The sequence below is a fragment of the Mustela lutreola genome, chromosome 6 (assembly GCF_030435805.1).
Source record: "Mustela lutreola isolate mMusLut2 chromosome 6, mMusLut2.pri, whole genome shotgun sequence".
Lineage (NCBI taxonomy): Eukaryota > Metazoa > Chordata > Mammalia > Carnivora > Mustelidae > Mustela > Mustela lutreola.
The window spans coordinates 103641321-103668630 of record NC_081295.1 but is presented as its reverse complement, the minus strand read 5'-3'; the positions used below and the strand labels follow the sequence as shown (position 1 = coordinate 103668630).

General features: G+C 39.3%; 2 protein-coding genes across 8 annotated transcripts in view; one reads left to right on the top strand and one right to left on the bottom strand.

Annotated features, from left to right (window-relative positions):
• Positions 1-27310, bottom strand: part of ZNF451 (zinc finger protein 451) — a 138410-nt gene that overhangs the window by 84202 nt on the left and 26898 nt on the right. For 4 of the 7 annotated variants that reach the window (XR_009354765.1, XM_059178331.1, XM_059178330.1 and 1 more), the window contains exons 1-3: positions 9240-9372; positions 8578-8661; positions 585-665 (exon numbers count right to left, since the gene is read on the bottom strand). Coding sequence is in view for 6 of the 7 variants with exons in the window: in XM_059178331.1 (XP_059034314.1) it covers positions 585-665; positions 8578-8661; positions 9240-9260 (186 nt within the window). In the remaining variant the exon portion in view is untranslated. Of the gene's footprint in view, positions 1-584; positions 666-8577; positions 8662-8901; positions 9042-9239; positions 9427-27310 lie in introns of those variants that run through there. The other 3 variants (XM_059178326.1, XM_059178328.1, XM_059178329.1) reach the window with 3 other exon arrangements.
• On the top strand, positions 8161-10202 carry LOC131834133 (transcription initiation factor TFIID subunit 4-like). The gene is made up of 2 exons (XM_059178335.1): positions 8161-9622; positions 9849-10202. Exon 1 carries the CDS (start codon positions 8835-8837, stop codon positions 9396-9398), a length of 564 nt encoding a protein of 187 aa, XP_059034318.1. The 5' UTR covers positions 8161-8834; the 3' UTR covers positions 9399-9622; positions 9849-10202.

Here is a 27310-nt window from a genome sequence, read left to right as displayed (position 1 = left end):
GTAAGGGAAATATTGGTTTAAGGGTACCCACAACCAAAAAATCACAGGTAAGAGAAAAAACTCTAAATATGTTAGGGATAGATGAGGTTAAAAGGAGTGACGACTGAAGTACCATGCCACCTAAACCCTTTCCCACATTCCATTTCCTAAAAGGTCTTCACATAGCCTTCCTTCCAATGTAAAACAAACTTTCTGTGGCCACGTGGTTCTGGAAGAAAAGAATCCAGTTACACATGGCACTTGAGGAGAGATGGGAAAGGAGAAGGGCACAAGGAGCCAAAAAGCTTGCAGTTTTTTTATTCCATGTTCCTTTTATCAGATATCATCTTCAAGGCTTAGAACTTTCCTGTGTTGTGTTATCCTTTCACATCCTCACTGAAAGTAAAGAAACAAAACTGGAAGTAGGAGATATTTTGGGCCAAGAACTCAATGGACACCTTTTGTGGTTCACTCTACAGAATCGGGCCATTCTCTAAAGTACTACAGATCCAAAAAACAACCATCATCGACTTGATAGCTCTTTTTAGACAATGCCTCTTAAATGACAGAAGTGAAAGAAATGCAAATCAAATATAAGTACTTACATCACTATAAGAGGTGCTAGGCTCTTCATCATCACTGCTGACCAGATCAATGTATTCAAGAACAGGTCTCAATGGTCCTTCCTATGAAAGAATTGAGCAAATTGACAAGTCATGTACTGTTATTCAAACTAAACTGGTCATTCAAAACAATCACTTTCTTCTTAGGATTGGCAAAAATTCCTCCAAACAACAAGTCTACGGTTGGCAGAAAGTAATTAGAACACAGAAAAATATTCAGATACACAAATAAGAAACAGTAAGATCTAAGCGTTTAAAACCTTGGTAGACTATTAGGACAACAGTGATCCTTTGAGGAAAGGATTAAATAATAATAAAGAAACACTGCTACAAGGACACAAATAGCAGACAGTATGATTCAATGCTTTTTAGATGGGATGAGTATTAATTATCTGTTAGATAACCAAGCTCAAAAACATGCAGTTCTTTGACTAACAGTTCAGCTTTATCTCTCACTCCTACACTCCAACATCAAACTTGATTCTTCATCCTGTTTCCAACCATAGTGACTGCATCATAGACCAGGCCTTGAATGCTTGGTCTAAAAATGCCTAGATTTTATTCTACAAGCAAAAGGGAATAAATACACAGATAGGAAAAACATGAGAGCTGTGCTTTAAACAGATTAATCACACAGACAAGTATGGAGAGTGGGGAAAGCAGGATAATTAACCAATCCAATAACACAAAACTAAAATAATGGCAAAGAGAGTAAATAGTGTTGTGGTACGTACTCAAGAGAATACATGGGTATTTAAAAAAAGAAAAAAAGACTGGCTATGAAAAACAGACCCCTCGCCAAATAAAACAAAACCCCAACAATAACAAGGAATCAATTAAGTCCTTAAAGTTTCAAACCTGGGAACTAGAAGGATACTAATGCCATCAGAATAATCTGGAATACAGAAATGGGATGCTGACATTCTTTTAGAGATAATGGGTTGATGTAACAGTGGTACACAAAGGTTACTGGCAAATAGCCGGGAATGCAGGGCTATAAACTGGATGTATGAACACAGCCAGATAAACAGATTAGGGAGTTGCTCCCCTAAAAGACTAAACTGAAACTGCGATAGAGCCAACAAAGAAAGCAAGAAGGAGGGACGCCTGGGTGGCTCAGTTGGTTAAGCGGCTGCCTTCGGCTGGGGTCATGATCCCAGCGTCCTGGGATCAAGTCCCACGTCGGGCTCCTTGCTTGGCGGGGAGCCTGCTTCTCTCTCTGCCTCTGCCTGCCACTTGCTCTCGCTTCTTTCTCTGTGACAAATAAATAAATAAAATCTTAAAAAAAAAAAACAAAAGAAAGAAAGCAGGAAGGAGAAAAAAGAGATTGAAGAAGGTTCTCGAGAAAATGCAGAATTTAGGACTCAGGAAGAACCACTAACCAGGAAATCAGGAATTAGAGAAGAATCAGGAATACATAAATTCAAAGCCGCTAGAGAAAACCTCAACAAAAAGTTTTCAATGCTAATGTGGCTTAAAATGCTGACAATCAAAAAAACTTCCACTGAATTTGACAACAAGATCTTTAAAAAACACCTGAGAGCAACTTTCAATAAAGTAGCAAGCATACAGAAGCAAGGCTCTAAAAAATTAAGTAGAAAATGAAGCAACAGGGGAACCTGGCTGGCTCAGCCGGCAGAGCATGCAACCTCATCTTAGGGTGCTGAGTTCCGGCCCTGCACTGTGTGCAGAGATTACTAAAAATAAAATCTTAAAAAAGAAAAAGGAAAAGAGGCAGTAAAGGCCATGAGTCAAGAATATTCTTTTTAAAAATCTAGTATGTTAAGAACAAGAGTAAGGAACACAGGAGGCAAATTCAGCTGAAGGAAAGATTTCTTAAGATGCAGAAAGCTGACTGTTGGCAAACAGTGTAAAAACTAGCAGAAAAACACTACAGTCAGGAAACAAAAGCTAAGATCTACTTAAAGATCCTCTTCCTGAGAAGAGGCATCAAGTCTCAAAGATAACTTGTTTCCCTCTTAGGCTACAACTTCTCCCCAAGCAGAAAACTGCTATCCTTTAGGACAGGTTTTATCGAGCCACTAGGATAAAACCAGAGAGCAGAATTCCTGGGCAGGAATCATGTAATAAATAATTAAGATTTTCACCTGAGATGTAAAAATGGAAGTTTAAAAGAAGGGGAAAACAGGGACAAAGTATTTTCCAATTTTGGTCAACAGAGATCAGTTACCTACTTTAAGACTAAAATCGACCATAGCTATGGTCAATATCATACATTCAATCCAAAAAGAAAGTGAAAAAATTAAAAATATGGTAGCTTCTCCTCTTCATAAATCACCTTTAGTTTTTGTCTCTTCAACAAATGTGCATTTGAGGGGTGCCTGGGTGGCTCAGTTGATTAGTATGCCTTCAGCTCAGGTCCTGATCCCAGGGTCCTACCAAGCCCCCCACTGGGCTCTGCAGGGAGCCCGCTTCTCCCTCTCCCTCTCCCTCTGCCTGATGCTCCCCCTGCTTGCATGCTCTTTGTCAAATAAATAAATAAAATCTTAAAAACAAAACAAAACTATTTTTTTAAAGATTTTATTTTTAAGAAATCCCTACCTCCACCATGGGGCTCCAACTCACACCCCCAAGATCAAGAGTCACATGCTCTACTAACTGAGCCAGCCAGGCTACCCTACATACTACTTTTATAGATCAATGCCTTATTACCTAAGTTTCTGAGAAATACTCTGTATTCGTTCAATGAGACTTCTCACTATTGTACACAACTCTGAATAACTTGTAACACTAACCAAAAAATAAGTTATTAATATCCCCAAAAGAATGTTTATAAATGTCAAACACGATTTCTTAAAATGTTTATAATGGGGGCGCCTGGGTGGCTCAGTGGGTTAAGCCGCTGCCTTCGGCCTTCGGCTCAGGTCATGATCTCAGGGTCCTGGGATCGAGTCCCACATTGGGCTCTCTGCTCAGCAGGGAGCCTGCTTCCTTCTCTCTCTCTCTCTGCCTGCCTCTCACTGTACTTGTAATTTCTCTCTGTCAAATAAATAAATAAAATCTTAAAAAAAAAAAATGTTTATAATGGCTGCTTATGTTCCAAACACATATAAATGCATGTAGTTCTCCAATTAAAGGTATTTTATTTGAAGCTGCTCCATCCATCAAACAATAAACCATCACTATTATCCCTTTTGTACCAATATCAAAATCAAAGGATGCTACTCCCCAAGACCATACAATTAGGGCCAGGAGCACAAGTACAAGCAAAATAATTTAGGAACAGAGCTGAATTAATATTTTCAGTTAAATAAAATTTTTCAGGGGCGCCTGGGTAGCTGAGTGGATTAAGCCTCTGCCTTGGCTCAGGTCATGATCTCAGAATCCTGGGATCAGGCCCTGCATGGGCTCTCTGCTCAGCAGGGACCCTGCTTCCCTCCCTCTCTCACTCTCTGCCTACTTGTGATCTCTGTCAAATAAATAAATAAAATCTTTAAAAAAATTTTTTTAATGACACAAAAAGCTTTAATTCCTGTTATCAGGGAAATGATTTTCATATAAAGCCAGACACCAATTAACTGCTACAGTTGACCTTTGACAAACATCAGGGTTATGGGCTCTGACCTTCCCTCCTACCACATAGAACTGAAAATCTACATACAACTTTTGATTCCCCCAAAATATAACTACTAAAAGCCTACACTTGGCTGAAAGCCTTATCAATAACATAAATAGCTGAGTAACACATTTTTTGCATGTTGTATGTATTATATACTGTATTCTTATAATAAAGCTAAAAAAATCATACGGAAAATACATTTATAGTACTATAAAAAAAAATCTTATCTGCATATAAGACCCTTGCAATTCAAACTTGTGTTGCTCGAGGGTCAAGTCTAAGTGGAAAATAATATCAATACACTAAGACACAGTCTACAAGAAATGTAGTTTACCCCAGTCTAAAACAAAAACTACGGATATGAGCATAGATGCACAACTCTAACCTAAAATCTTAAATATAATGCATGTGTTTTTTTTAATATATTTCCATATATAGAAGTTAGGGATATAATTTACTTCTGTAGTCCTGCCCAGTTCAAACATTTTGAATGATTCCCAACTGACTACATTAAGTTCAAATTTAGTCTACAGTTCAAGATCTACACTATCCAGCCCACCCTTTCCTCTTCTACTTAAAAAATTTTTATCCTCCAGAATTACACATAATCCTCTACTTTCCCAATTTGATGTCTTCCCTTATTTCTTTTCAAAATGCTCTTTTAAATACAAATACTATGTTATTTATGCCAAAAGTCTACTTTTTTTTTAAATAGCACCATGTACTTTTATAAAAGAACTACTTTCTTTTTTTTTTTTTAAAGATTTTATTTATTTATTTGACAGAGAGAGATCACAAGTAGGCAGAGAGGCAGGCAGAGAGAGAGAGGAGGAAGCAGGCTCCCCGCTGAGCAGAGAGCCCGATGCGGGACTTGATCCCAGGACCCTGAGATCATGACCTGAGCCGAAGGCAGCGGCTTAACCCACTGAGCCACCCAGGCGCCCCAAAAGAACTACTTTCTAATAGAACTATTTACACAGTTTTCATTACCTATCTTATCACCCACACTGAAATATGGACACTTATAGGTAGGACATATTTCCAATTAATCTCTGCAGTTCTAGAGTACTTACTTCATGACTTTGCATATCAAAAGCTACATTATTTTCATTTATTGAACTATAGGCCCAAGATACCTTGATATTTTTGCTCATAACCCCTTTCTACTGTGAAGTATTAACATTTCACCTATGGGCTTCTGAAGTTACTTATGAAATTATACTTTTTCCTCACTGTTTCTACATGCTCAATGATTTCACATTATACCAATAACCTTGGCTGAAACCTACATCTCATGTGTTATTACCAAGATTACAATAGGTTGCCTCAGCAGTTTTCACACCTTTGTATCTCAAGTAGAACGGTGAAAATGTCACCACCTCTTAGCTAAAACAGTTTTGTGGGAATAAATTAAAATATCTGCAGTTTCAAAGACAAAAAGATGGTGGCTGAATAAGGAATCAGACAAGTATTCTCGCTCTTGGAAAGCTTGCGTTCACACTACTTCACTTTAACAAATAACCTACATTAGTACCCATTTTCACTTACTGAAGGAAATTTTTTTTTAATATTTTATTTATTTGACAGACAGAGATCACAAGTAGGTGGGGGGTGGGGGTAGCAGGCTCCCCACCCAGCAGAGAGCCCAATGTGGGGCTGGATCCCAGGACCCTGGGATCATGACCGGAGCAGAAGGCAGAGGCTTTAACCCACTTAGCCACCTAGGCGCCCCTGAAGGAAATCTTAAGAGGATTTTTGCTTATACAAAAAAAGGTGAAAAGCCAAACTACTGCACAGTGTTTGTCTCAATGCAAGCCACTATAGAGGTAGCATGCACCCTAAGTAGCGAAAGTAGCACAGCCAAGCTCCTTCCCTGGGAGCTAAACTCAGCATCTCACTGCCACAGTTTTGAATTATCTGCAAGTACCTGTACAGTATCTTGATTTATTTTTTGCAACTGTTAGCAAGACGTCCTAAGGTAGCAAAACAGCCTAAAAGAGGTTATTTTTTTGGTCTGGAAATACTAAAAATTTTCCCATATAAATTAATGGTAATTACTACTACACTTTATGCCATCTTAGTTTATGAAAGATTTCATAGGTTTCAAAGGTTTCTACTTTCCATTAGTGGGGTGTGAGGCGAGGGGTGGGTGGAGACATACCTATTACTAAACTAAACAGAAAATGAGAGCAAAATCTTTAAATAAGTTTCTGTTACAGTAACATGTTCATTTGAGGTCAGTTACTGACTTTGCAAAATCAGAGAGTACACTTACAAATAGGGCGGTTCTCTATATATACATTTCAACAAAATTTAAATGAAAGAACTCATTTTTACACCTCCACATCCTTACTGCTTTCCTTTAGCATGCTATTTGGTTCCAGACTTTGTATTTTGCAAACCACATAAACACTGCTGTGCCACCATGTGTATTAAAGATGGGAAAATTAGATTAATGAGCATGAACTAAGAAATTCAAAGAGTAAATCAAAAGGTGACGCCATTAATGCCGTTTTTGTATCTGAAGAAATCTTATGCAGAGAACAATGTTATTGTTACTGAATAAGTATTACCCGAAGGAGACAAGTATGAGATGAGTTTACAGAAAGTAGAAAGTTCTGTCTCTGAATTTATTTTGAAACAGAATTAAGGTTTCATTAATTATCATTTAAGTGTTATCACTAAATTTGTAAAAGAAATGTTATTAATAGGTTTCTTCTAGTATTGTAACTGCACTTATTACATATAATTTACATCTTCATTTCCACTATCAGAACTTTGAACCTTTATTTGCCAACCCCTATGGAAAAATAGAAGATGTTGGATCGAGATGAATACACAAGACATTGACTGTATATTTTTTATTCTTCATGCAAAGATATATAGATCCTCTACATATAAAATGTAAATTAAAAGATATTTTTTAAAAAATTAAGAATATTTTAAACTTTAGCTTAGTACCTTACTAAGCTTATTAATCACAAGTTATAATTTTTCATTCCAACGGTACCAAAAAAAGTGTTTTCAAATATTATTAATTCCATCTGTAATTCTCAAGCAAGGCCCATAGTTTAGAAAGTATATACTTCCTTTATTTGCACAAAATATAAAGATAAATATTCTCCAAATATACCAAAATTCAAAAACGTGAAAGATATGTTCTAAGGAGCATGGAATGCCATTACCAACATACTTTAGTCCACAGTAAAGAAGAAGGATACAATCCGATTCACCCGCACCCCGGAAATCCTTGTAAGTTTAAAATGAGGACAGAGAACATCTGAAGCTAATATAACAGTGAATGTTAACTATACAGGAATTGAAATAACAGGACAAAGCACAGTACATGCTGGCAATGGTGAGGAAAGCCACCCGACCCAATCTTGTAAAAGACTCCTATAGAAATCCATTAAACTGCAATAGGACAATGGATCATCACAATGGCCCTAAAGCTCGGGTATGTAGAGGATACCATTTAATAATCACCTTTACAAACTGCCCAAATCAATAAACACAAATACACATCCAATATTCTATTAAAGAAAAATTATACAACTTTGACAGCAGACCTCAACTAATCACGGGTTTGTAGAAGTTTCTGGCTAGCTACCACTTTAAACAGAACTCTTAGAAAACATTACACTTTTCAGTGAAAACCATCCCCACTTCCCCTAAACCTACAAAGCATGGCTCACAGAGTCACATGTCCTTTTCTTTGTTCCAAAGTGAAGATTCCTGGGTCCCACCCTCAAATTCTGATGCAGCAGGTGTGGTGTGAGGCCCAGAAATCTGCACACTTACACTTCCTAATGCTCAGAGACCACTGTCCCAAAGGGAAGACAGTCTGAAAACCACGCGTGTTCCTGGTGATGCAGGGTCTTCCTTATGAACGTCAACTCCTGCATTATGCTGTAACGTGGTGATCTCAGAGGTTGGAGAAAGCTTCAAGCTACCTGCCTTCGCGTCACCAAGCTCCGGAAAGCTCACACTTTGAGTGCTTGCAACCCTTCTTGCTTTCTCCCGTCCCTTCCCTCTAACCTGCACGTCGTGTTTCAAAGGACGCTCCTGCCCCGCTTGTTCCAAGCACACTCTTAAGACAGCACGACTTTGCCCACAGGAAGTATAAAGTGGCGCTAATGAAGGCATGAGAAGCCTGATTCCATGTGCAACATGTCCTTTCGGGCACAGTCTTTGTGGTGGCCCCTGCAGGTGCTCGGAGACCCCTCTCGGTCAATTTCCTCATCCTGTGCCATACTCCCCAGGGCCCAGTACCTGCGAGACATCCACGCCCAGCTGCTGAACGACGGACGGACAGGCGAGGTACCATCATCACAGAACCGCTTACCGCGCATAGGTTGGGATTCTGGGAAACACCCGAATTTCGTTGCTACTTACACTGACAAACTGAATGTCATCCTCATTTTCATCCGTTGTTGCCTCAGATGCCTCAGGCCCCGCTGGAGGGACAGACTCTATCATCTATAAAAATAAGCCAGAACATGCTTATCGACATACGGCCACGTACCTGCAGGAAGAGATTCTTCCCAAAAAGAACGAAGAAGGAAGAGCTCCGTAAGACAGACAGCAAGCTCTCGAGGAAACCGAACTGAGCACAACTGCATGCAAACCCCACCAACAACAGGACTCGATGGATGGAGTCGGGCTCTGCCTCTGCAGACGTGGAGCCATCCACAGGGAGGGACGCCGAAAACGACTTACCAGCCCCTGCGAATTCCCCAAATCTCCTCGAGGAGGAGGGAGGCACGCACACCGCCCAGGAGCGAGCCTGTCTCAAAATGTCGCTCTCGCGGCCCGAGCAGCGACCACGGGGACCTCCGTGGCCGGCGCACAGGGCCGGGGGCGGCCGGGCGGCCATTGTTACTGCTGGTTCCCCGCTCAGACCCGCACCAGGCCCGAACGCGGAGCTCGGCCCGAGACGCGGACACTGTCGGCCCGCCGGGGCGGCCACCGCCGCGCACCAGGCCTCACTCTCAGCAAAACACAAAGCCCTTCCCCGCTGGCCTGAGAATGCCGCGGCCCAACGCTCGCCCACTCACCTCCGACCCCGGGTCTCCCATTTCTCCGACGGCCTAACTGACAGCACCACCGCTCCTGCGGTCCCCGCCGCCGCCGGCGCCGTCGCTGCCGTCCCCGCCGCCGCTGCCGCCGCCGCCACGACTTCCCTTCCCGCCCAGCACCGCTTCGCGCCGCCGTGACCCGCCCCTGCGTGAGCGCCGACGCCGCCGACGCCGCGGGCGGAGAGAGGTGCGAAACCGCTTCTGGGAGAGGAGCGACCGGCTCTGGGCCGCTATCCCCCGCAGCCTCTGTCTCGCAGTCCCGGCCTGCCTTCCCCGGGCCGCGCGGGAAGCCGGGAGTTGTAGTTCTGGTTGTTCCTGCGACTGTCCGATTTCAGTGGAAAAGCAAGGAAAAGGACTCCAAGGTATGGCGCATGCGTCTTATGGGGCTGACGTCAGCTGCAGCTTTGCAAAGCGTGGGTAGCCAGGGTTCTGTTTTATAGTGAAGGGCAGGAACGAGGTTGTGTGGAGGGTTTGGAATTGGATATTGTGTGGGTGTGGAAGCGAAGCTCAGCGGTATGTTTTGGCCGTAAATGCGGATGATGGGGACCAAATTCTCATCGTCTTCCTTTTTTTTTTTTTTTTTTGTAGCGGGCCTGGAATGCGGAGGCTTAGTTGAATTTTGTGATAAGGAAAGAAATAGAAGGTTTCCTTATGCTACCCACCTGGCTTCATTATCTGAGATAGTATGTATGAATACACCTGAGAAGAAAAGTTGAAGACCAGAGCGCCAGTCACCAGGTTGTCCTGAAGAAAACTGGCGAAGCAAGTGAGAGTCTAGGACCCAAGACCACAGGGGGCCAAGGCCTGACTATCACTAAGCCCTACACTAGTGGAAATAATGTGCTGTTTAAGGATAGTCTCAGATACTACTTTACTAAAATAGCTTACCTTTTTCAGTGTTCACAGCCAAAAAGCACTCTATAAAAATAGTTCACTCATGTTCATCTGTGTGGTTTTCTCACTCTATTGTCTTACCAAAAAGATCTGGCTTCCCCCCCCCCACCCCACACACCAACAATTTTGAAAAGGACCTTTTAAGCTGGAAAATTCTTTTAAATCTTATGAGCTTGTTTTTGCCTGTTTATATGCAAATCTACCATTTGAGTGTTCATGCCTATAGTAAATTTCCTTAATACTTGGTATTTCCTGCATTTCCAGCAAGTTCTTTATGATTTCATTTGCTTTTCCACCTAAGTTTGAAAATTCTAGGAGCAAACTGAGAATGGGAGACCAGTTACAGGTAGGAGTTAATTGGTAAAACTCTTGGAAAACAAACTATGTGGCTGGAACTTCCAAATACTCATACTCTTCAATTCAGTTGTCATTGCAAGCTTTTTAAGGACACACATTAATCTGTAGGAAAATTTTTATGCTAATTATTATTTATCACAGATTTTTCTGTAGTAGAAAAATTGGAAAGCATTTGAATGTCTAGTGATTGGGAAATGAAATGGTTAAGATATGGTATGTACTCTATACTCTGAGTGTTTTTATTTCCATAGAAAATGTTTAGCTAAAATTTCTAAAATCCTGTTTTTCAGAAATGCAAGATAATATGATCAGAACGATGTCAAACCACCAAGCCATGCTGAAATAGAAAAACTACCTATAAATTAATAGTAATTTTCTTTGCATAGGTGAACCTACTAATTTTCGTTGGGTAGGTTCATAAGAAAATCCTGTGAAACCCACTAACAGAGTCTTAGAGACATGTCTGTAGTTACCACAAAACCAGGTTTATTTACCTCCGTGTAGCAAAGGAGAAAAACCATACAGCTTAGGAGTCTCTCAGTTTGAGGAAATTAAGAAGAGATTGGGATGGGTGATATTAAGGCCAATGAATAAAGTAGGAAACTGGTTAGATTAGAAAGAAGTAGACTTGTTTGCTGATTGGTTCAGGGTTCAAAATGGAGACTTTTTAAGTACATGGAAATTTTTTGTGTGAAGAGATTTTTTTTTTTTTAGGGCCATGGATCCATTATTTTGCTTTATAAGTTAAGACTGTGAAGAAAGCCCCTCACTGGACTTGATATCTCCTCTAATTTAGTTCTTAGACTGTGTCCTAAGTAACATCATAATAGATTTCTAGATAATGTCAGTGATACTATGTTGATACTACTCTTTCAACTCACCATGTAACAGAGAAGTATAGGCTTGGACTTAGTTTTGTTTTCATTAGTATTCTATTGACTTGCTTTTTTTGTTCAATGTTTATTTATAGAACCATCTGTCTGAACATTGGCTGCACAGCATCAGCATTTAAGATTCTGGAGACCTGGTTCATTACTAAGAGAATGCCACCAAAAGGCAATTTAATGATCAGAAGGGCTCAAACCCTCAATGAGAATTATTATCTAATATTGTCATAAATCTTAAAAAAGGGGGAAATAGCACGAACCTGTAATTTACTTAAGGAGAATTCAACTTCGGCAAAAGAATTCATATACACACAGCACCAAATCTTAGTATGCTTTAGCAAAAGTACAAATACATTCAATGCAATTCTATTATTAAGAACCATATTTGGTTTAGATTAAATGCTCTGGTTTTAAGACCTGGCAACTGGAATAGCCTCTTCAACAATTTCTAATAAAGAAATTGATTTATAGGCATTTATTCCAAAATAATATTCTTCAGGGAAGAAGATGGTTCTTAGGATAATATGGAACCAGTTGACATAATCATTTTCTGGGAGTTATGGGAGCAGAACAAAAAGCATTTTGTTCTGAAAAAGTATAAAAGATTAACCCATAGGTCTTTAAGTGCATTTTCATTGCACATAAGGAAAAGAAGCCTGTCGGAGGGGACAGATGAGGGTGGTTAATTTCTGCGGTTAGATCAGAAGTGCAAGCCTCTTTTCTTATTAGAGCATGCTGTACTAATTACTCTAGAATATCAACATTTTCTCCTTCAACCAATGATACATTTGCCTGTATGAGTAAATTGGAGAGTAGTTTTTAGTGCCATTATTACACATTGAGTAATTTTCAAAACTTCCTTTGCCCTTTCTAGAAAAACTTTGAGAATTATCATTTACTGTATTTGCATTGTAGTAACATTATTTGTCCATGAAAAGCCACTGAACAAAACTTTTGAGGTTCAGCTTATAGTGGGTCACAAGAGGTTATTTATTTATATTAACATATAATGTATTATTTGCCCCAGGGGTACAGGTCTGTGAATTGTCAGACTTACACACTTCACAGCATTTACCATATCACATACCCTCCCCAATGTCCATAATCGAACCACTCTCTCCATACTCCACCTCCCTCCAGCAACCTTCAGTTTGTTTTCTGAGACTAAGAGTCTCTAATGGTTTGTCTCTCTCCCGATCCCATCTTATTTCACTTTTTCCTTCTCTACCCCTCAAACCCCACACCATGCCTCTCGAATTCTTCATATCAGGGAGATCATATGATAATTGTCTTTCTCTGATTGACTCATTTTGCTCAGTATTATACCCTCTAGTTCCATCCACATCATTGCAAATGGCAAAATTTCATTTCTTTTGATGGCTGCATAGTATTCCATTGTATATATGTATACCACATCTTCTTTACCCATTCATCTGTTGATGGGCATCTAGGATCTCTCCATAGATTGGCTTTTGTGGACACTAATGCTGTGAACATTCAGGTGCACGTGCCCCTTCGGATCACTACATCTGTATCCTTAGGGTAAATACCCAGTAGTGTGATTGCTGGGTCATAGGGTAGCTCTATTTTCAACTTTTTGAGGAACCTCCATGCTGTTTTCCAGAGTGGCTGCATCAGCCTACATTCACACCAGCAGTGTAGGTGGGTTCCCCTTCTCTGCATCCTCGCCAACATCTGTCATTTCTTGACTTGTTAATTTTAGCCATTCTGACTGGTGTGAGGTGGTATCTCACTATGGTTTTGATTTGTATTAACCTGATGCTTAATGATGTGGAGCACTTTTTCATGTGTCTGTTGCCCACCTGGATGTCTTCTTTGCAGAAATGTCTGTTCTTGTCCTCTGCCATTTCTTTTTTTTTTTTTTTTAAAGATTTTATTTATTTGTCAGAGACAGAGGGAGAGAGAGCGAGCGAGCACAGGCAGACAGAGAGGCAGGCAGAGGCAGAGGGAGAAGCAGGCTCTCTGCTGAGCAAGGAGCCTGATGTGGGACTCGATCCCAGGACCCTGGGATCATGACCTGAGCCGAAGGCAGCTGCTTAACCAACTGAGCCACCCAGGTGTCCCTCCTCTGCCATTTCTTGATTGGATTATTTGTTCTATGGATGTTGAGTTTGATAAGTTCTTTATAGATTTTTGGACACTAGCTCTGTATCTGATATGTCATTTGTGAATATCTTCTTCATTCTGTCAGTTGTCTTTTGGTTTTGTTGACTGTTTCCTTTGCTGTGCAAAAGCTTTTGAACTTGATGAAGTCCCAAAAGTTCATTTTTGCCCTTGCATTCTTGCCTTTGATGATGTTTCTAGGAAGAAGTTCCTGTGGCTGAGGTCGAAGAGGTTGCTGCCTGTGTTCTCCTCAAGGATTTGGATGGATTCCTGTCTCACATTGAGGTCTTTCATCCATTTTGAGTCTATTTTTGTGTGTGATATAAGGAAATGGTCCAGTTTCCTTGTTCTGCATATGGTGGTCCAATTTCCCCAACACCATTTGTTGAAGAGATGGTCTTTTTTCCATTGGACATTCCTTCCTCCTTAATCGACCTTAAAGTTGAGGGTCTGTTTCTGGGCTCTCTATTCTGTTCCATTGATCTATGTGTCTGTTTTTGTGCCAGTACCATACTGTCTTAATGATTACAGCTTTGTTATAGAGCTTGAAGTCTGGAATTGTGATGCCACGAACTTTGGCTTTTTTTTTTTTTTTTTTTCAATATTCCTTGGGCTATTCAGGGCCTTTTCTGGATCCATATGAATTTTAGGGTTATTTATTCCATTTCATTGAAAAAATTGATAGTATTTTGATAGGGATTGCATTAAATGTGTAGACTGCTTTAGGTAGCATAGACATTTTCACTATATTTGTTCTTCCAATCCATGAGCATGGAACGTTTTTCCATTTCTTTGTGTTTTCCTCAATTTCTTTCATGAGTAAAGTTTTCTGAGTACAGATCCTTTGCCTCTTTGGTTAGATTTATTCCTAGGTATCTTATGGTTTTGGGTGTAATTGTAAATGGGAGCAACTCCTTAATTTCTCTTTCTTCTGTCTTTTTGGTGTAAAGAAATGCAATTGATTTCTGTGCATTGATTTTATATCCTGACACTTTACTGAATTCCTGTATGAGATCTAGCAATTTTGGAGTGAAGTCTTTTGGGTTTTCCATATAGAGTTTCATATCATCTGTGAAGAGTGAGAGTTTGACTTTTTTGCTGATTTGGATGGATTTTATGTTTTTTTGTTGTCTGATTGGTGAGGCTAGGACTTCTAGTACTATGTTAAATAGCAGTGGTGATAGTGGACATCTGTGCTGTGTTCCTGACCTTAGATGTAAAGCTCTCAGTTTTTCCCCATTGGGAATGGTATTTGCTGTGGGTTTTTCATAGATGGCTTTGATGATATTGAGGTATGTACTTTCTATCGCTCCATTCTGAAGAGTTATGATCAAGAAAGGATGCTGTACTTTGTCAAATGCTTTTTCAGCATCTATTGAGAGTATCATATGGCTCTTGTTCTTTCTTTTATTAATGTATTGTATCACATGGATTGATTTGCAGATGTTGAACCAGCATTGCAGCCCAGGAGTAAATCCCACTAGGTCGTGGTGAATAATCACTTTAATGTACCGTTGGATCCTACTCGCTAGTATTTTGGTGAGAATTTTCACATCTGTGTTCATCAAGGATATTGGTTTGTAATTTTCCTTTTTTTTTTTTAAGATTTTATTTATTCACTTGACATACAGAGATCACAAGTAGGCAAAGAGACAGGCAGAGAGAGAGAGAGGAGAGAGAGCAAGGAGGCTCCTTGCTGAGCAGAGAGCCCAATGTGGGGCTTGATCCCAGGGCCCTGAGATCATGACCCGAGCCGAAGACAGAGGCTTAGCCCACTGAGCCACAGGTGCCCTGTAATTCTCCTTTTTGATAGGATCTTTGTCTGGTTTTGGGATCAAGGTAATGCTGGCCTCATAAAATGAGTTTGGATGTTTTCCTTCCATTTCTATTTTTGGAACAGTTTCAGTGGAATAGGTATTAATTCTTCTTTAAATGTTTGGTAGAATTCCCCTGGGAAGCTGTCTGGCCCTGGGCTCTTGTTAACATGTTGGGAGAGTTTTGATGACTGCTTCAGTCTCCTTACTGGTTATGGTTTTCTGTTTCTTCCTGGTTCAGTTTTGGTAGTTTATATGTCTCTAGAAATGCATCCATTTCTTCCAGATTGTCAAATTTGCTGGCATATAGTTGCTGATAATATGTTCTTATAATTGTTTGTACTTCTTTAGTGTTGGTTGTGATTGCTCCAGTTTCATTCATGATTTTATTTATTTGGGTCCTTTCTCTTTTCTTTTTGGTAAGTCTGGCAAGGGGTTTATCAATCTTATTAATTCTTTCAAAGAACCAGCTCCTAGTTTCGTTGATTTATTCTGCTGTTCTTTTGGTTTCTATTTCATTAATTTCTGCTCTGATCTTCATTATTACTCTTCTCCTGCTGGGTTTAGGTATTCTTTGCTGTTCTTTTTCCAGCTCCTTTAGATGTAGGGTTAGGTAATGTACTTGAGGCCTTTCTTGTTTCTTGAGAAAGGCTTGTATTGATATATACTTTCCTCCCAGGAACACCTTTGCTGTGTCCCACAGTTTTTGAACAGTTATGTTTTCATTTCCATTTGTTTCCAAGAACTTTTTTCATTCTTCTCTAATTTCCTGGTTGACCCATTCATTCATTCTCTAGTAGGATGCTCTTTAGCCTCCATGTATTTGAGTTCTTTCCAACTTTCCTCTTGTGATGGAGTTCTGGCTTCAGAGCATTGTGGTCTGAAAATATGCATGGAATGATCCCAATCTTCTGGTACCAGTTGAGACCTGATTTATGACCCAAGATGTGATCTATTCTGGGGAAAGTTCCATGTGCACTATAGAAGAATATGTATTCTGTTGCTTTCGGATGTAATGTTCAGAATACAGAGGCTCTTAACGTCCCCTACTATTATTGTATTATAGTCAATGTGTTTCTTTGATTTTGTTATTAATTGGTTTATATAATTGGCTGCTCCTATGTTAGGGGCATAGATATTTAAAATTGTTAGCTCTTCTTATTGGACAGATCCTTCAAGTAAGATTGAGTGTCCTTCCTCATCTCTTAGTTTAGTCTTTGGCTTAAAATCTACTCAGTCTGATATAAGGATTGCCACCCCAGCTTTCTTTTGATGTTAATTAGCATGGTAAATTGTTTTCCACCACCTCACTTTAAATCTGGAGGTGTCTTTGGGTCTAAAATGAGTTTCTTGTAGACAGCATGTCAATGGGTCTTTTTTTTTTTTTTTAATCCATTTTGATACCCTGTGTCTTTTGATTGGGGCATTTAGCCCATTTATATGCAGGGTAACTATTGAAAAGATAGGAATTTAGTGCCATTGTATTGCCTTTAAGGTGACTGTTACTCTTTATTGTCTTTGGTCCTTTATGGTCTACTATTTTTAGGCTTTGCTAAGAGGACCGATTCTCTTTCAATATTTCCTGTAGGGTTGGTTTGGTGATTGCAAATTCTTTTAATTTTTGTTTGTCCTGGAAACTTTATATCTTTCCTTCTATTTTCAATGACAGCCTACCTGGATATAGTATTCTTGGCTGCATACTTTTCTCGTTTAGTGCTCTGAATATATCATGGCAGTCCTTTCTGGCCTGCCAGGTCTGTGGATAAGTCTTCTGCAAATCTAATATTTCTACCATTGTATGTTATATACCTGTTGTCTTGAGCTGCTTTCAGGATTTTCTCTTTGTCACTAAGACTTGTAAGTTTTACTATTAGATGATAGGGTGTGGACCTCTTTTTATTGATTTTATTGGGGGAGTGTCTCCTGGATTTTTATGCTTGTTTCTTTTGCCAAATTAGGGAAATCCTCTACTATAATTTGCTCCATTATACCTTCTGCCCCCCCGCTCTTCTTCTGGAATCCCAATTATTCTAATATTATTTCATCTTATGGTATCACTTATCTCTCAAATTCTCCCCTTGTGGTCCAGTAGTCGTCTGTCTCTTTCTTTCTTTTTTTTTTTTTTTAATATTTTATTTATTTATTTGAGAGAGAGACAGTGAGAGAGAGCATGAGCGAGGAGAAGGTCAGAGAGAGAAGCAGACTCCTCATGGAGCTGGGAGCCCAATGCGGGACTCGATCCCAGGAATCCAGGATCATGACCTGAGCCGAAGGCAGTCATCCAACCAACTGAGCCACCCAGGCGTCCCAGTTGTCTGTCTCTTTTTTGCTCAGGTTCTTTATTCCAGAGGGTGTGTGTGTGTGTGTGTGTGTGTGTTTAACATTAAAAAAAAAAAAAGATTTATTTATTTATTTGACAGAGATCACAAGTAGGCAGAGAGATAGGCAGAGAGAGAGGAAGAGAAGCAGGCTCCCTGCTGAGCTGAGAGCCCAATGTGGGGCTTGATCCTAGGACCCTGGGATCATGACCTGAGCCAAACGCAGAGGCTTTAACCCACTGAGCCACACAGGCGCCCTTTTTTGTTTTTTAAAGAGTATTTATTTAGGGGCACCTGGGTGGCACAGTGGAAGCATCTGCCTTCAGCTCAGGTCATGATCCCAGGGTCCTGGGATCCAGCCCCATGTTTGCCACCCCCCTTCAGTGGAGAGTCTGCTTCTCTCTTTCCTCCCCCTCCTTCTCTTCCCTTCCCTCTCCTCGTCCTCCCTCTCCTTCCCGCTTGGCTCTCTCTCATAAATAAATAAAATCTTAAAAAAAAAAGATTATTAGAGAGAGAGAGCAGAAGGAACGAGAGAGAACATGGGGTAGAGGGGCAGAGGGAGAGAATGAAGCAAGCTCCCTGCTCAGCATGTAGCCCCATTCAGGGCTGGAGCCCAGGACCCTGTGATCATGACTTGAGGCCAAAGGCAGACACTTCAAGCCACGGGTCAAGTGTCTCAATGGGTTAAGACACTTAACTGAGCCACCCACACATCCCAAGTTTTAAAAACACCATAGACAACCAAAAGTATTAAAACTGCTTTATATTCACTAAAGGAATTGGTCTTGTTGCAATAGTATATATACAGATGTAACTGTAACAATCTTGCTGGCCAGTCATAAGTATTAAGACCTCACTAACTTCCTCTATGGTAACGTACATGTTAGAAGAGTTGTCAAAGTCTATTTACTGAAGAGCAACTGTGAAAGAATTTAAGGCATTATTAATATCTGTTTTTTCATACAAGCTAAAGGAGGATGAAAAATCCTAAGCAGAATCACACTGTATGATTTCACACTTAAAGAAAAATAGCACAAAAAACATTTGTTTTATCATATTCTCTATACTAACTCAGAGACACATGGATAAATATATATTTTTCTAAATCATCAGAGAGTAGGTTGCATGTATCATGCCTCTTTATACCTTAATGTTTTCAGTGTGTATTTCCTAAAAATTAGGATTTTGACATAACCATAGTACTTGTTTTAGTCTACTTGGGCTGCTATAACAATTTACTGTAGAATGGGCTGCTTAATCAACAAACCTTTATTACTCTCAGTCAGAAGTGCAAGATCAAGATGTTAGCAGAATTGGTTCTCAGTGAGGGCACTCTTCCTGGTTTGCAGTCTTCTTATATCTTCTCATGATGGAGAGCAGAAAGAAAAGGCCCTCTTGTGTCTTTCTTTTCTTTTTTTAAAGATTTTATTTATTTGATAGAGAGATCACAAGTAGGCAGAGAGGCAGGTAGAGAGGGGGGGGGAGCAGGCTCCCTGCTGAGCAGAGAGCCCAATGTGGGGCTTGATCTCAGGACCCTGAGATCATTCCCTAAGGCGAAGGCAGAGGCTTAACCCACTCAGCTACCCAGGTGCCCCTTGTGTCTTTCTTTCTTTCTTTTTTTAAGATTTTATTTATTTATTTGTCAGAGAGAGCGAGAGAGCGAGCACAGACAGACAGAGTGGCAGGCAGAGTCAGAGGGAGAAGCAGGCTCCCTGCTGAGCAAAGAGCCCAATGTGGGAATCGATCCCAGGACACTGGGATCATGACCTGAACCAAAGGCAGCTGCTTAACCAACTGAACCATCCACGCGTCCCCTCTTGTGTCTTTCTTATAAGGAACACAAATCCCATCCTGAGGGCTCTACCCTCATGACCTATTACCTCCCAAAGGTCCCATTTCCAAATACCATCCCATTGGGAAACAGGGTTTCAACATATGAATTTTGGGGACATAAAAACATGCAGCCCAAAGAATTAGTATTATTAAAATCTGGAGACTTAGATGATCCTCTTCCCCCCAATATATAGTCCTTATCACATTTTATCAGTTGTCTAGTCCAAGATCACATAATGCATTGAGTTATCATAGTTCCAATTTTCTTAATTTGGAGTTTTTCAGCCTTTGTTGTTCATGATATTGGTGTTTGTGGAGTATAAAGACCAATTATTTCATAAAATATTCTTCAATTTTGGCTTGTCAAAGGTTTCCTCACAGTTAGATTCAAGTTTCGCATTACCAGACAAAACACTGAAAGTGATGTTGAAGTAGATTGTATCTAGAAGTACATGATGGTTTTTTTGTTTTTTGTTTTTTGTTTTTTTAGGAAGCATATGATAGTTAACTGCTCCTCATTAAGGATCGTAATTTTAATGATCTGCTCTCGGTGTTATCCAGTATCACCACTATGTAGTTTTCCCACTTACAATTAATAAGTAATCTGTAAGGGTATACTTTCAGACCACGGAAACATGCTCTTTATGAAACTTAGTCCTTTAGAGAGTATAATATGATGATACCAATTTTTACTATGGTCACAAAATGTAATATTGCAACTCTACTGGGTCTCAACTTTTTTCAACTGGCATTTTTCCGGGTCTCACCTCCTCTCTTTTTAAAAATTTTAATTACAAGCTCATTCCCTTTTTAAAAAAAAAACATTCAAAAAACAAACAAACAAAAATACCATTCAAGGGCACCTGGTTGGCTCAGTGGGTTAAAGCCTCTGCCTTTAACTGCTTTTCTTGTGGGTCTACTTTTTCTACCATGAGAGCTATAATATTTGCTTCAGATGTAGTTTAGCCATGCTATATATTTATGTCGTGATTAGTTTTTCTTTTTTTAAAGATTTTATTCAATTATCTGACAGAGAGAGCAAGCATAGGCAGGCAGAAGGAAAGGCAGAAGCAGGCCCCCTGCTGAGCAGAAAGCCTGCTATGGGACTGGATCCCAGAGCCCTGGGATCAAGACTTAAGCCAAAGGCAGATGCTTGACTAACTGAGCCACCCAGGTGATCTTAGTTTATTTTCTTTTGAGAGAAGTTTACATTCACATGCACTCATAAAAAATAATTCATAGTATTTCTGACATGATAGTGTGAGGAGCTATGCTGACCTGTTCCCAAGTGAAACTGGTGAACATTATATCTCAAAAACTGTTTAAAGCCTATAAAGCCTATCGAAGCGGTTCTAAGGAAAAATAGCAAATGAAGAAACATCTATTAAAGAAAATCTATGAAAATTCTGTAACAAAGGAAGAGTCTGTGGTATTCCAACCAAGATCACTCCCTACCACTCCCCTCCCACCTCTGTGAGACAGAGACTCCATCCCAGACTGGTGCAGCCAAGAACAAAGGGTTTTCCCTCTACTCTCTAACCCCTAGCTCTCAGAGAGAGCTCTTTTCCTGGAAGGAGCAGGATATCAACATTTGTCTTCTTGTCCCCAGCTTACCTGTTGCTGAGGCTAAATCTCAGGTGAGTGCAGTTGAGAGGTAGCAATGCTCCTTTTCCATGCAAGTGACACTAATGGATCAGAAGTTCTACCTTGAACACAGCACACTGAGAAGACTGAGCCCTTTATTACCCTTGACTCACCTGGTAAGACAATGATTTATTCCAGGAGGGGGAAGACCAGAGAACCTCAGGCTGATGCCTCCACACCTCCACCAACTGTTCAGCTCCTGGAATGGAATGTCACTAAAAGAGAAGTTTGCCATTGTCCAGAGCCCTAGTTTAGAAACTTTGGCTTGGAGAAAAAGCAGGCTGTGAAACAGATAGCTCCTAATGTACCCACAAAAGAGCTGACTTTATTTGCAACAGTGGTGGAGAAGTTCAACCCTGTAGATACTTTCAAGAACAGTGGAAATTGTGGTGAAAAGCAATTGGGAGGACATTCAAGATAAAGGATAAACTGCAGGTTGCCTAGTTTTCATCAGAACCATGGAATAAGATACCTAAGAGAACAAAATAAATATCAAACAGTGATCACAAAGACTGTTCCTTCAAAGGAGACAGAATTGGATTGGATTACTCTGTAGAGCAACTGATATTCCAGCAATTTTCCAACTAGCAGGACTTAATGCATTTTATCTGTTAGGTATGATCAGGGAAAGAGTGAGAGAGCCCAACAAAACCAGTGTCCTCCCATGGTGACTGTGGATGTTGCACCTCCTTGAGAAGCAACATAGAGGCTTTACTCTGGGTGGGGGACCTAGACTTCACTGGAATAATCCAGCCAGTCACTAAACAAATGAGCAAATAAAAATAATGAGTCCTAGAAGAGGGGGACACCAGTACACAATGTATTATCTAAAATGTCTAGTTTCCTACAAAAAATTAAAAGGCAAGCAAAGAAACAAGTCTAATCCATACACACACACACACACACACACACACACACACAAAGCAGGCAACAGAAATTTCCTATGAGAACAGATTTGTAAGACTTCAGATTAGCCATTATACAGACATTCACAGAACGAAAGGAAAACAGGATTAAAAAGCAAAAGAAGATACAGAATACCAATAATGAGATAGAAATTATAAGAAAAGGGCTGCCTGGGTGGCTCAATCAGTTGGGCCTGGGATCAAGTCCTGCATTCGACTCCTTGCTTGGGAGCCTGCTTCCCCCCGCCCCCACCTGCCTCTCTGCCTACTTGTGATCTCTCTGTCAAATAAATAAATAAAATCTTTTAAAAAAAAGAAATTATAAGAAAAAAAAATGGAAATTCTGGAGTTAGAAAGTATAATAACCGAAATTTTAAAAACTCATTTGATAAATTAGACTTCTTCAAAATTAAAAACCTTTGTGCTTCAAAGGACACCATCAAGAAAATTAAAAGACAACCCAATGAATGAGAGAAAATATTTGTAAATCATTTATGTGATGAGACTTGTATCCACTGAGGGGGGCCACCGCTCTCTCTGGGTCCCCAGCCTCCCGGGCACCAATGAGTGAGGGGGACAGCACATCAGAACGACTGGAATTTTCCATCCCATTTGGCTGAGCTGCAACCTCTGATACGATATCACGCTTCCAAAAACGGGATCCATTAGAATGGAAAGAAAACAGATCTGTAGAAATGTTTACCTTTCAACGGCCCATGAATTCCAGACACTGGATAGAAAGACCACTCCCCAGAATGAGAGCCGGGAAGAGGAGACCCGATGGTGATTGGTCAACAGTCCAAGGAACACGGCTCCCTCCCCAAGGTCACCTTGCCTACATATTCCTCCACCAGGTTTCTCAGCTCAATAGCCCAATGAAAGCCCTGGTCTGTTTTGTTCCTCCACTATATGGTTTGTGTAATGAAAAGTGTTAATCCATGTTAATCTTTGTGAAAACTACTGCGTGCAACAGTATTTTCTCGTATACCATTTTTTCCTATGTGAATTGTCCCTCTTTTCTTTTTTATTTATAAATGTCTACTTTAAAAAAAAAAACAAACCAAAGTGTTGTAGACCTATATGTAACCTATTCCTTAGTCTCATATTATAGGTATGTTATAAGAATGGATATGTTACTTGGCTTTAGAATGTTTTACAAAAAACATAATTCTTAACTGATCAGTTAAGAATTGATCAAGTCCTTGTTACCAAAATGCTTGTGTTTTTCATCATGATGTCATATGCTTCTAAATTAATAATCATTTTCGTTGTTGAAAAATGGAGTGAATTTTTATTAGTATTGGAAACCAATAGCATTGTAAATTTATGAGATGATTAACAGAAAAAAATTATAGAAAAATATAGTTATTTTAATAGTAATATTACTAACTGTAGGGTGAGTAGGGAGGTCCTATTGTAGTGAACTATGTTATAGCTTGTTACTCACGGTTTCTTTTTGATCATTTTTTCAGTCTCTGATGTGAAACGAGTTATTAATTAAAATATGTAAACTCACATATGCATAATGTATATGTGTAGAAATGTAATCACACTTTGTCTTGGAATTACATTAAACTGTTTGGAATCACTGTTAAAAAAAAAAAAGAGAGAGAGAGAGACTTGTATCCATAATATAAAGATATGCAATGACCAGTAAGCACATGAAAATATGCTCAACATCACTATTAATCAGGAAAGTGCAAATCAAAACCGTGATGAGCTACTACTTCACCAGGAAGGCTAAGATCAAAAGTCAGGTAATAACAAGAGCTGCCAAGGATGTGGAGAAACAGTAAAATTCATACACTGCTAGTGGGAATGTAAAATTTTGTAGCTACTTTGTAAAGTAATGTGACAGTTTCTCAAATGATTAAGCATAAATGTTACCTTATAGGCCAGCAGTTCTATTCCTAGATTTATATCCAGGGGAATTGAAAATATGTCCATGCAAAAACTTGTCCAAGAATATTTAAAAGAGCCAAGAGGTGGAAACAACCAAAATATTCAACAGTTGACAATAAAGATTTTATTTATTTATTTGACAGACAGAGATTAAAGCAGGCAGAGAGACAGGCAGAGAGAGGGGAGGGAAGCAGGCTCCCTGCTGAGCAGAGAGCCCCATGCGGGACTCAATTCCAGGACCCTGGGATCATGACCTGAGCGAAAGGCCGAGGCTTTAACCCACTGAGCCACCCAGGCGCCCCTTTCAACAGTTGATAAATGGATAAATAAAATAGAGTATAGTCATAGTGAAATATTATTTACCCATAAAAAGAATGAAGTACTGATACATATTACATCATGGATGAACCTTCAAAACATTATGCTAAGTGAAAGACCGTCACAAAATACCACATATTATATGACTATTCATATTAAGTGTCCATAACAGGGAAATCTACAGAGAAATAAATTAGTGGTTATTTAGGGCTGGGGAAGGGGATATATGGATAAAATTTTACTAGGTCTAAAATTATAGTGATAGCTATACCTATCTCTGAATGTATTAAAAAACCTTATACACTTTAAATAGGTAACTTGTTTTGTATGTAAATTTTATCTCTGTAAAGCTGTTTAAAGCAAAACAAAACAAAACAAAACAAAAAAACAAATCAAAAAGAATATAGAGAGATACTCTGTACCATTTTCCCAGTTTCCCCTGAAGGTAACATTATTCATTATTCAAAACTGTTAGACAGGGGCATCTGACTGACTCAGCTGGTGGAGTGTGCAACTCTTGGTCTTGATGTTGTGAGTTGGGAACCCCACACTGGGTATAGACATTACTTAAAAATAAAAGCTTTCAAAGACAAACAAACCAAAAAACCTGTAGTACAGTATCACAACCAGGATGTTGACGGTGATACAGCCAGGATACAATATATGTCTATTACAAGGATTCCTCCTGTTGCCCCCTTCTAGCCATGCCCTTTTCCCACCCTAATCCAACTCCTTAACGCCTGGCAACCACTAATCTGTTTTCTACTTCTATAATTTGATCATTTCAATAATGCTATATAAATGGAATCCCACAATATATAACTTTTGGAATTGGCCTTTTTTTTTCCCACTCAGAATAATTTTTTGGAGATTCTTCCAGGTCCTTCCATGTAGAACCAATACTCTGTTCCTTTTTATTTCTGAGTAGTATTCCATGGTATGGATGTAACACAGTTTAACCATTCTCATGTTGAAAGACATGTGGGTGGTTTCCAGCTTTTGGCTGTCACAAATAAAGCTGCTATGAACATTTCTGTAAAGGTTTTTAAGTTAACATAAGTTTTCATTTCTCTGAGATAAATGCCCCAAAACTGCAATTATCAGGTCATATGTTTAGCATGTTTACTTTTCTTTTCTCTTTTTTTCAAGAAACTGCCAAAGTGTTTTGAAGAGTTGCTGTAACATTTTACATTCTCACCACAATATAGGACTGATAGGTTTCTGCACATTCTTGCTGGTGTTTGGTATTGTCACTATTTTTTATTTTAACCGTTCTAAGTGTGTAGTGCTGTCACATTATAGTTTTAATTTGTATTTTAGTACTCGTAAATAATATTGCTCATCTTTTCATGTGCTTGCCATCTGTATATTCTGTGTGCCAAAATGTGTCTTCATGCCTTTAGAATAATCTTGTGTAAGTCTACAAAAGTCTTGCTGGGATTTTGATTAGAATTGCATTAAAGCTATATTTCAGTTTGGTGGGAATTGACAATTTACTATATTGAGTACTCCAGTCCATGAACAGAGCACATTTCTCCATCTATTTAAGTTTTCTAGGATTTCTTTCATTAACATTGAGTAGTTTTTAGCATATACTACCATACTTAAGGTTTTTTTGGTTCTGTTTTGGTTTGGTTTTGGGAATGATGATAAATAGTGTTATACTTTTAAACTTGGTGTCTATATGATAATTGCTAATATATAGAAATACAGTCAAGTTTTGTATATTGATCAAGTGTTTGTGATCTTGCTGAACTCACTCCTTTGGTTTTAGCGAGGGTTTGGGATTTTGTTTTTTCATTTTGTTTTTGTTTTTGAGGCTCCTTGAGATTATATAGTCAGTTATCTGCAAATAAAGACAATTTTGATTTCTTTCCTTACAATCTATATCCCTTTTATTTCCTTTGCTTGCCTACATGTATTGGCTAGAATGTCTAGCACTATGTTGAAGAAGAGTGGTGAAAATGGACATCTTTGTTTTGTTACTGATCTCATGGGAAAAACATTTACTCTTATACCATTAAGTATAATGTTAACTATAGAGCTTTTGTGGCTTTTGACAGCTTTTTTTTTTTTTTTTTTAAGATTTTATTTATTTGACAGGCAGAGATCACAAGTAGGCAGAGATGCAGGCAGAGAGAGATGGGGTGGGAAGTAGGCTCCCCACTGAGCAGAGAGCCCAACGCGGGATCCCAGAACCCTGGGATCATGACCTGAGCTGTAGGCAGAGGCTTTAACCCACTGAGCCACCCAGGCGCCCCGACAGCTTTTTTTTTTTTTTTTTTTTTTTTTAATCACAAGTAAGTACTGAATTTTGTTATGCCTTTTCTGTGTCAATTCATAGTACAATGTAACTTTCCTTCTTTAGCCCTGTGGGGGAGGGATGGACATGAGCTCACTGCCTTATAGGCTGTTGAGGGTGGAAATCTAGACTAGACCCCCCAGTCAACCTTTGCTGCCATGCATGATGTTTGGATGGAGTTCTTTGGACCTCAGAAACATTTAGATCCTATTTTTGGTTTCCCTATGTCCATCTTTTCTAACAAAGCATTAACCGCTTAGGGACATACTAATAAAAATGCTCTTTGGTGTAATTCATGGAAGCTAAGATTTAAATTTTATAGATTAATTCAAAATTTATCATCAAATGTACCTCTGATATACCCTCTGAAATGTATAATTTCACTCATAATTAAAGTTCCCTAAAGTGCCCACTGTAGTTCTCAATTATCCTTGGTAAAATTGTGCCATGTGGAAAGACAGGAGCATTAGTTTGGACAGTAATGAGAAAATATATAAGAAGCAAGTGTCCATCCTATTGGAAGGTAGATTAACCCATGAAAACTTAAAGAGATAGTGTTGTTTTTGCACCTTTTGTCTCTGTATACTAACTAATGGCTGTCTGTCATTAAGTCTATGGGCCTGACAACTTACAGTCTTGGTTTTGAACAGGTGAAGATAATCAAGTCAGTTCTAAGGGACACAAAAACGAACACTGAGTTGAGAGTTTTTGTAGGCGTCTGAAAGATGACCCAAGGCAAAGTTTGTTGAAAG

Coding starts and splice junctions, on each gene's coding strand:
- LOC131834133 (XM_059178335.1), top strand. CDS start 8,835: ATGGAGTCGGGCTCTGCCTCTGCAGACGTGGAGCCATCCACAGGGAGG.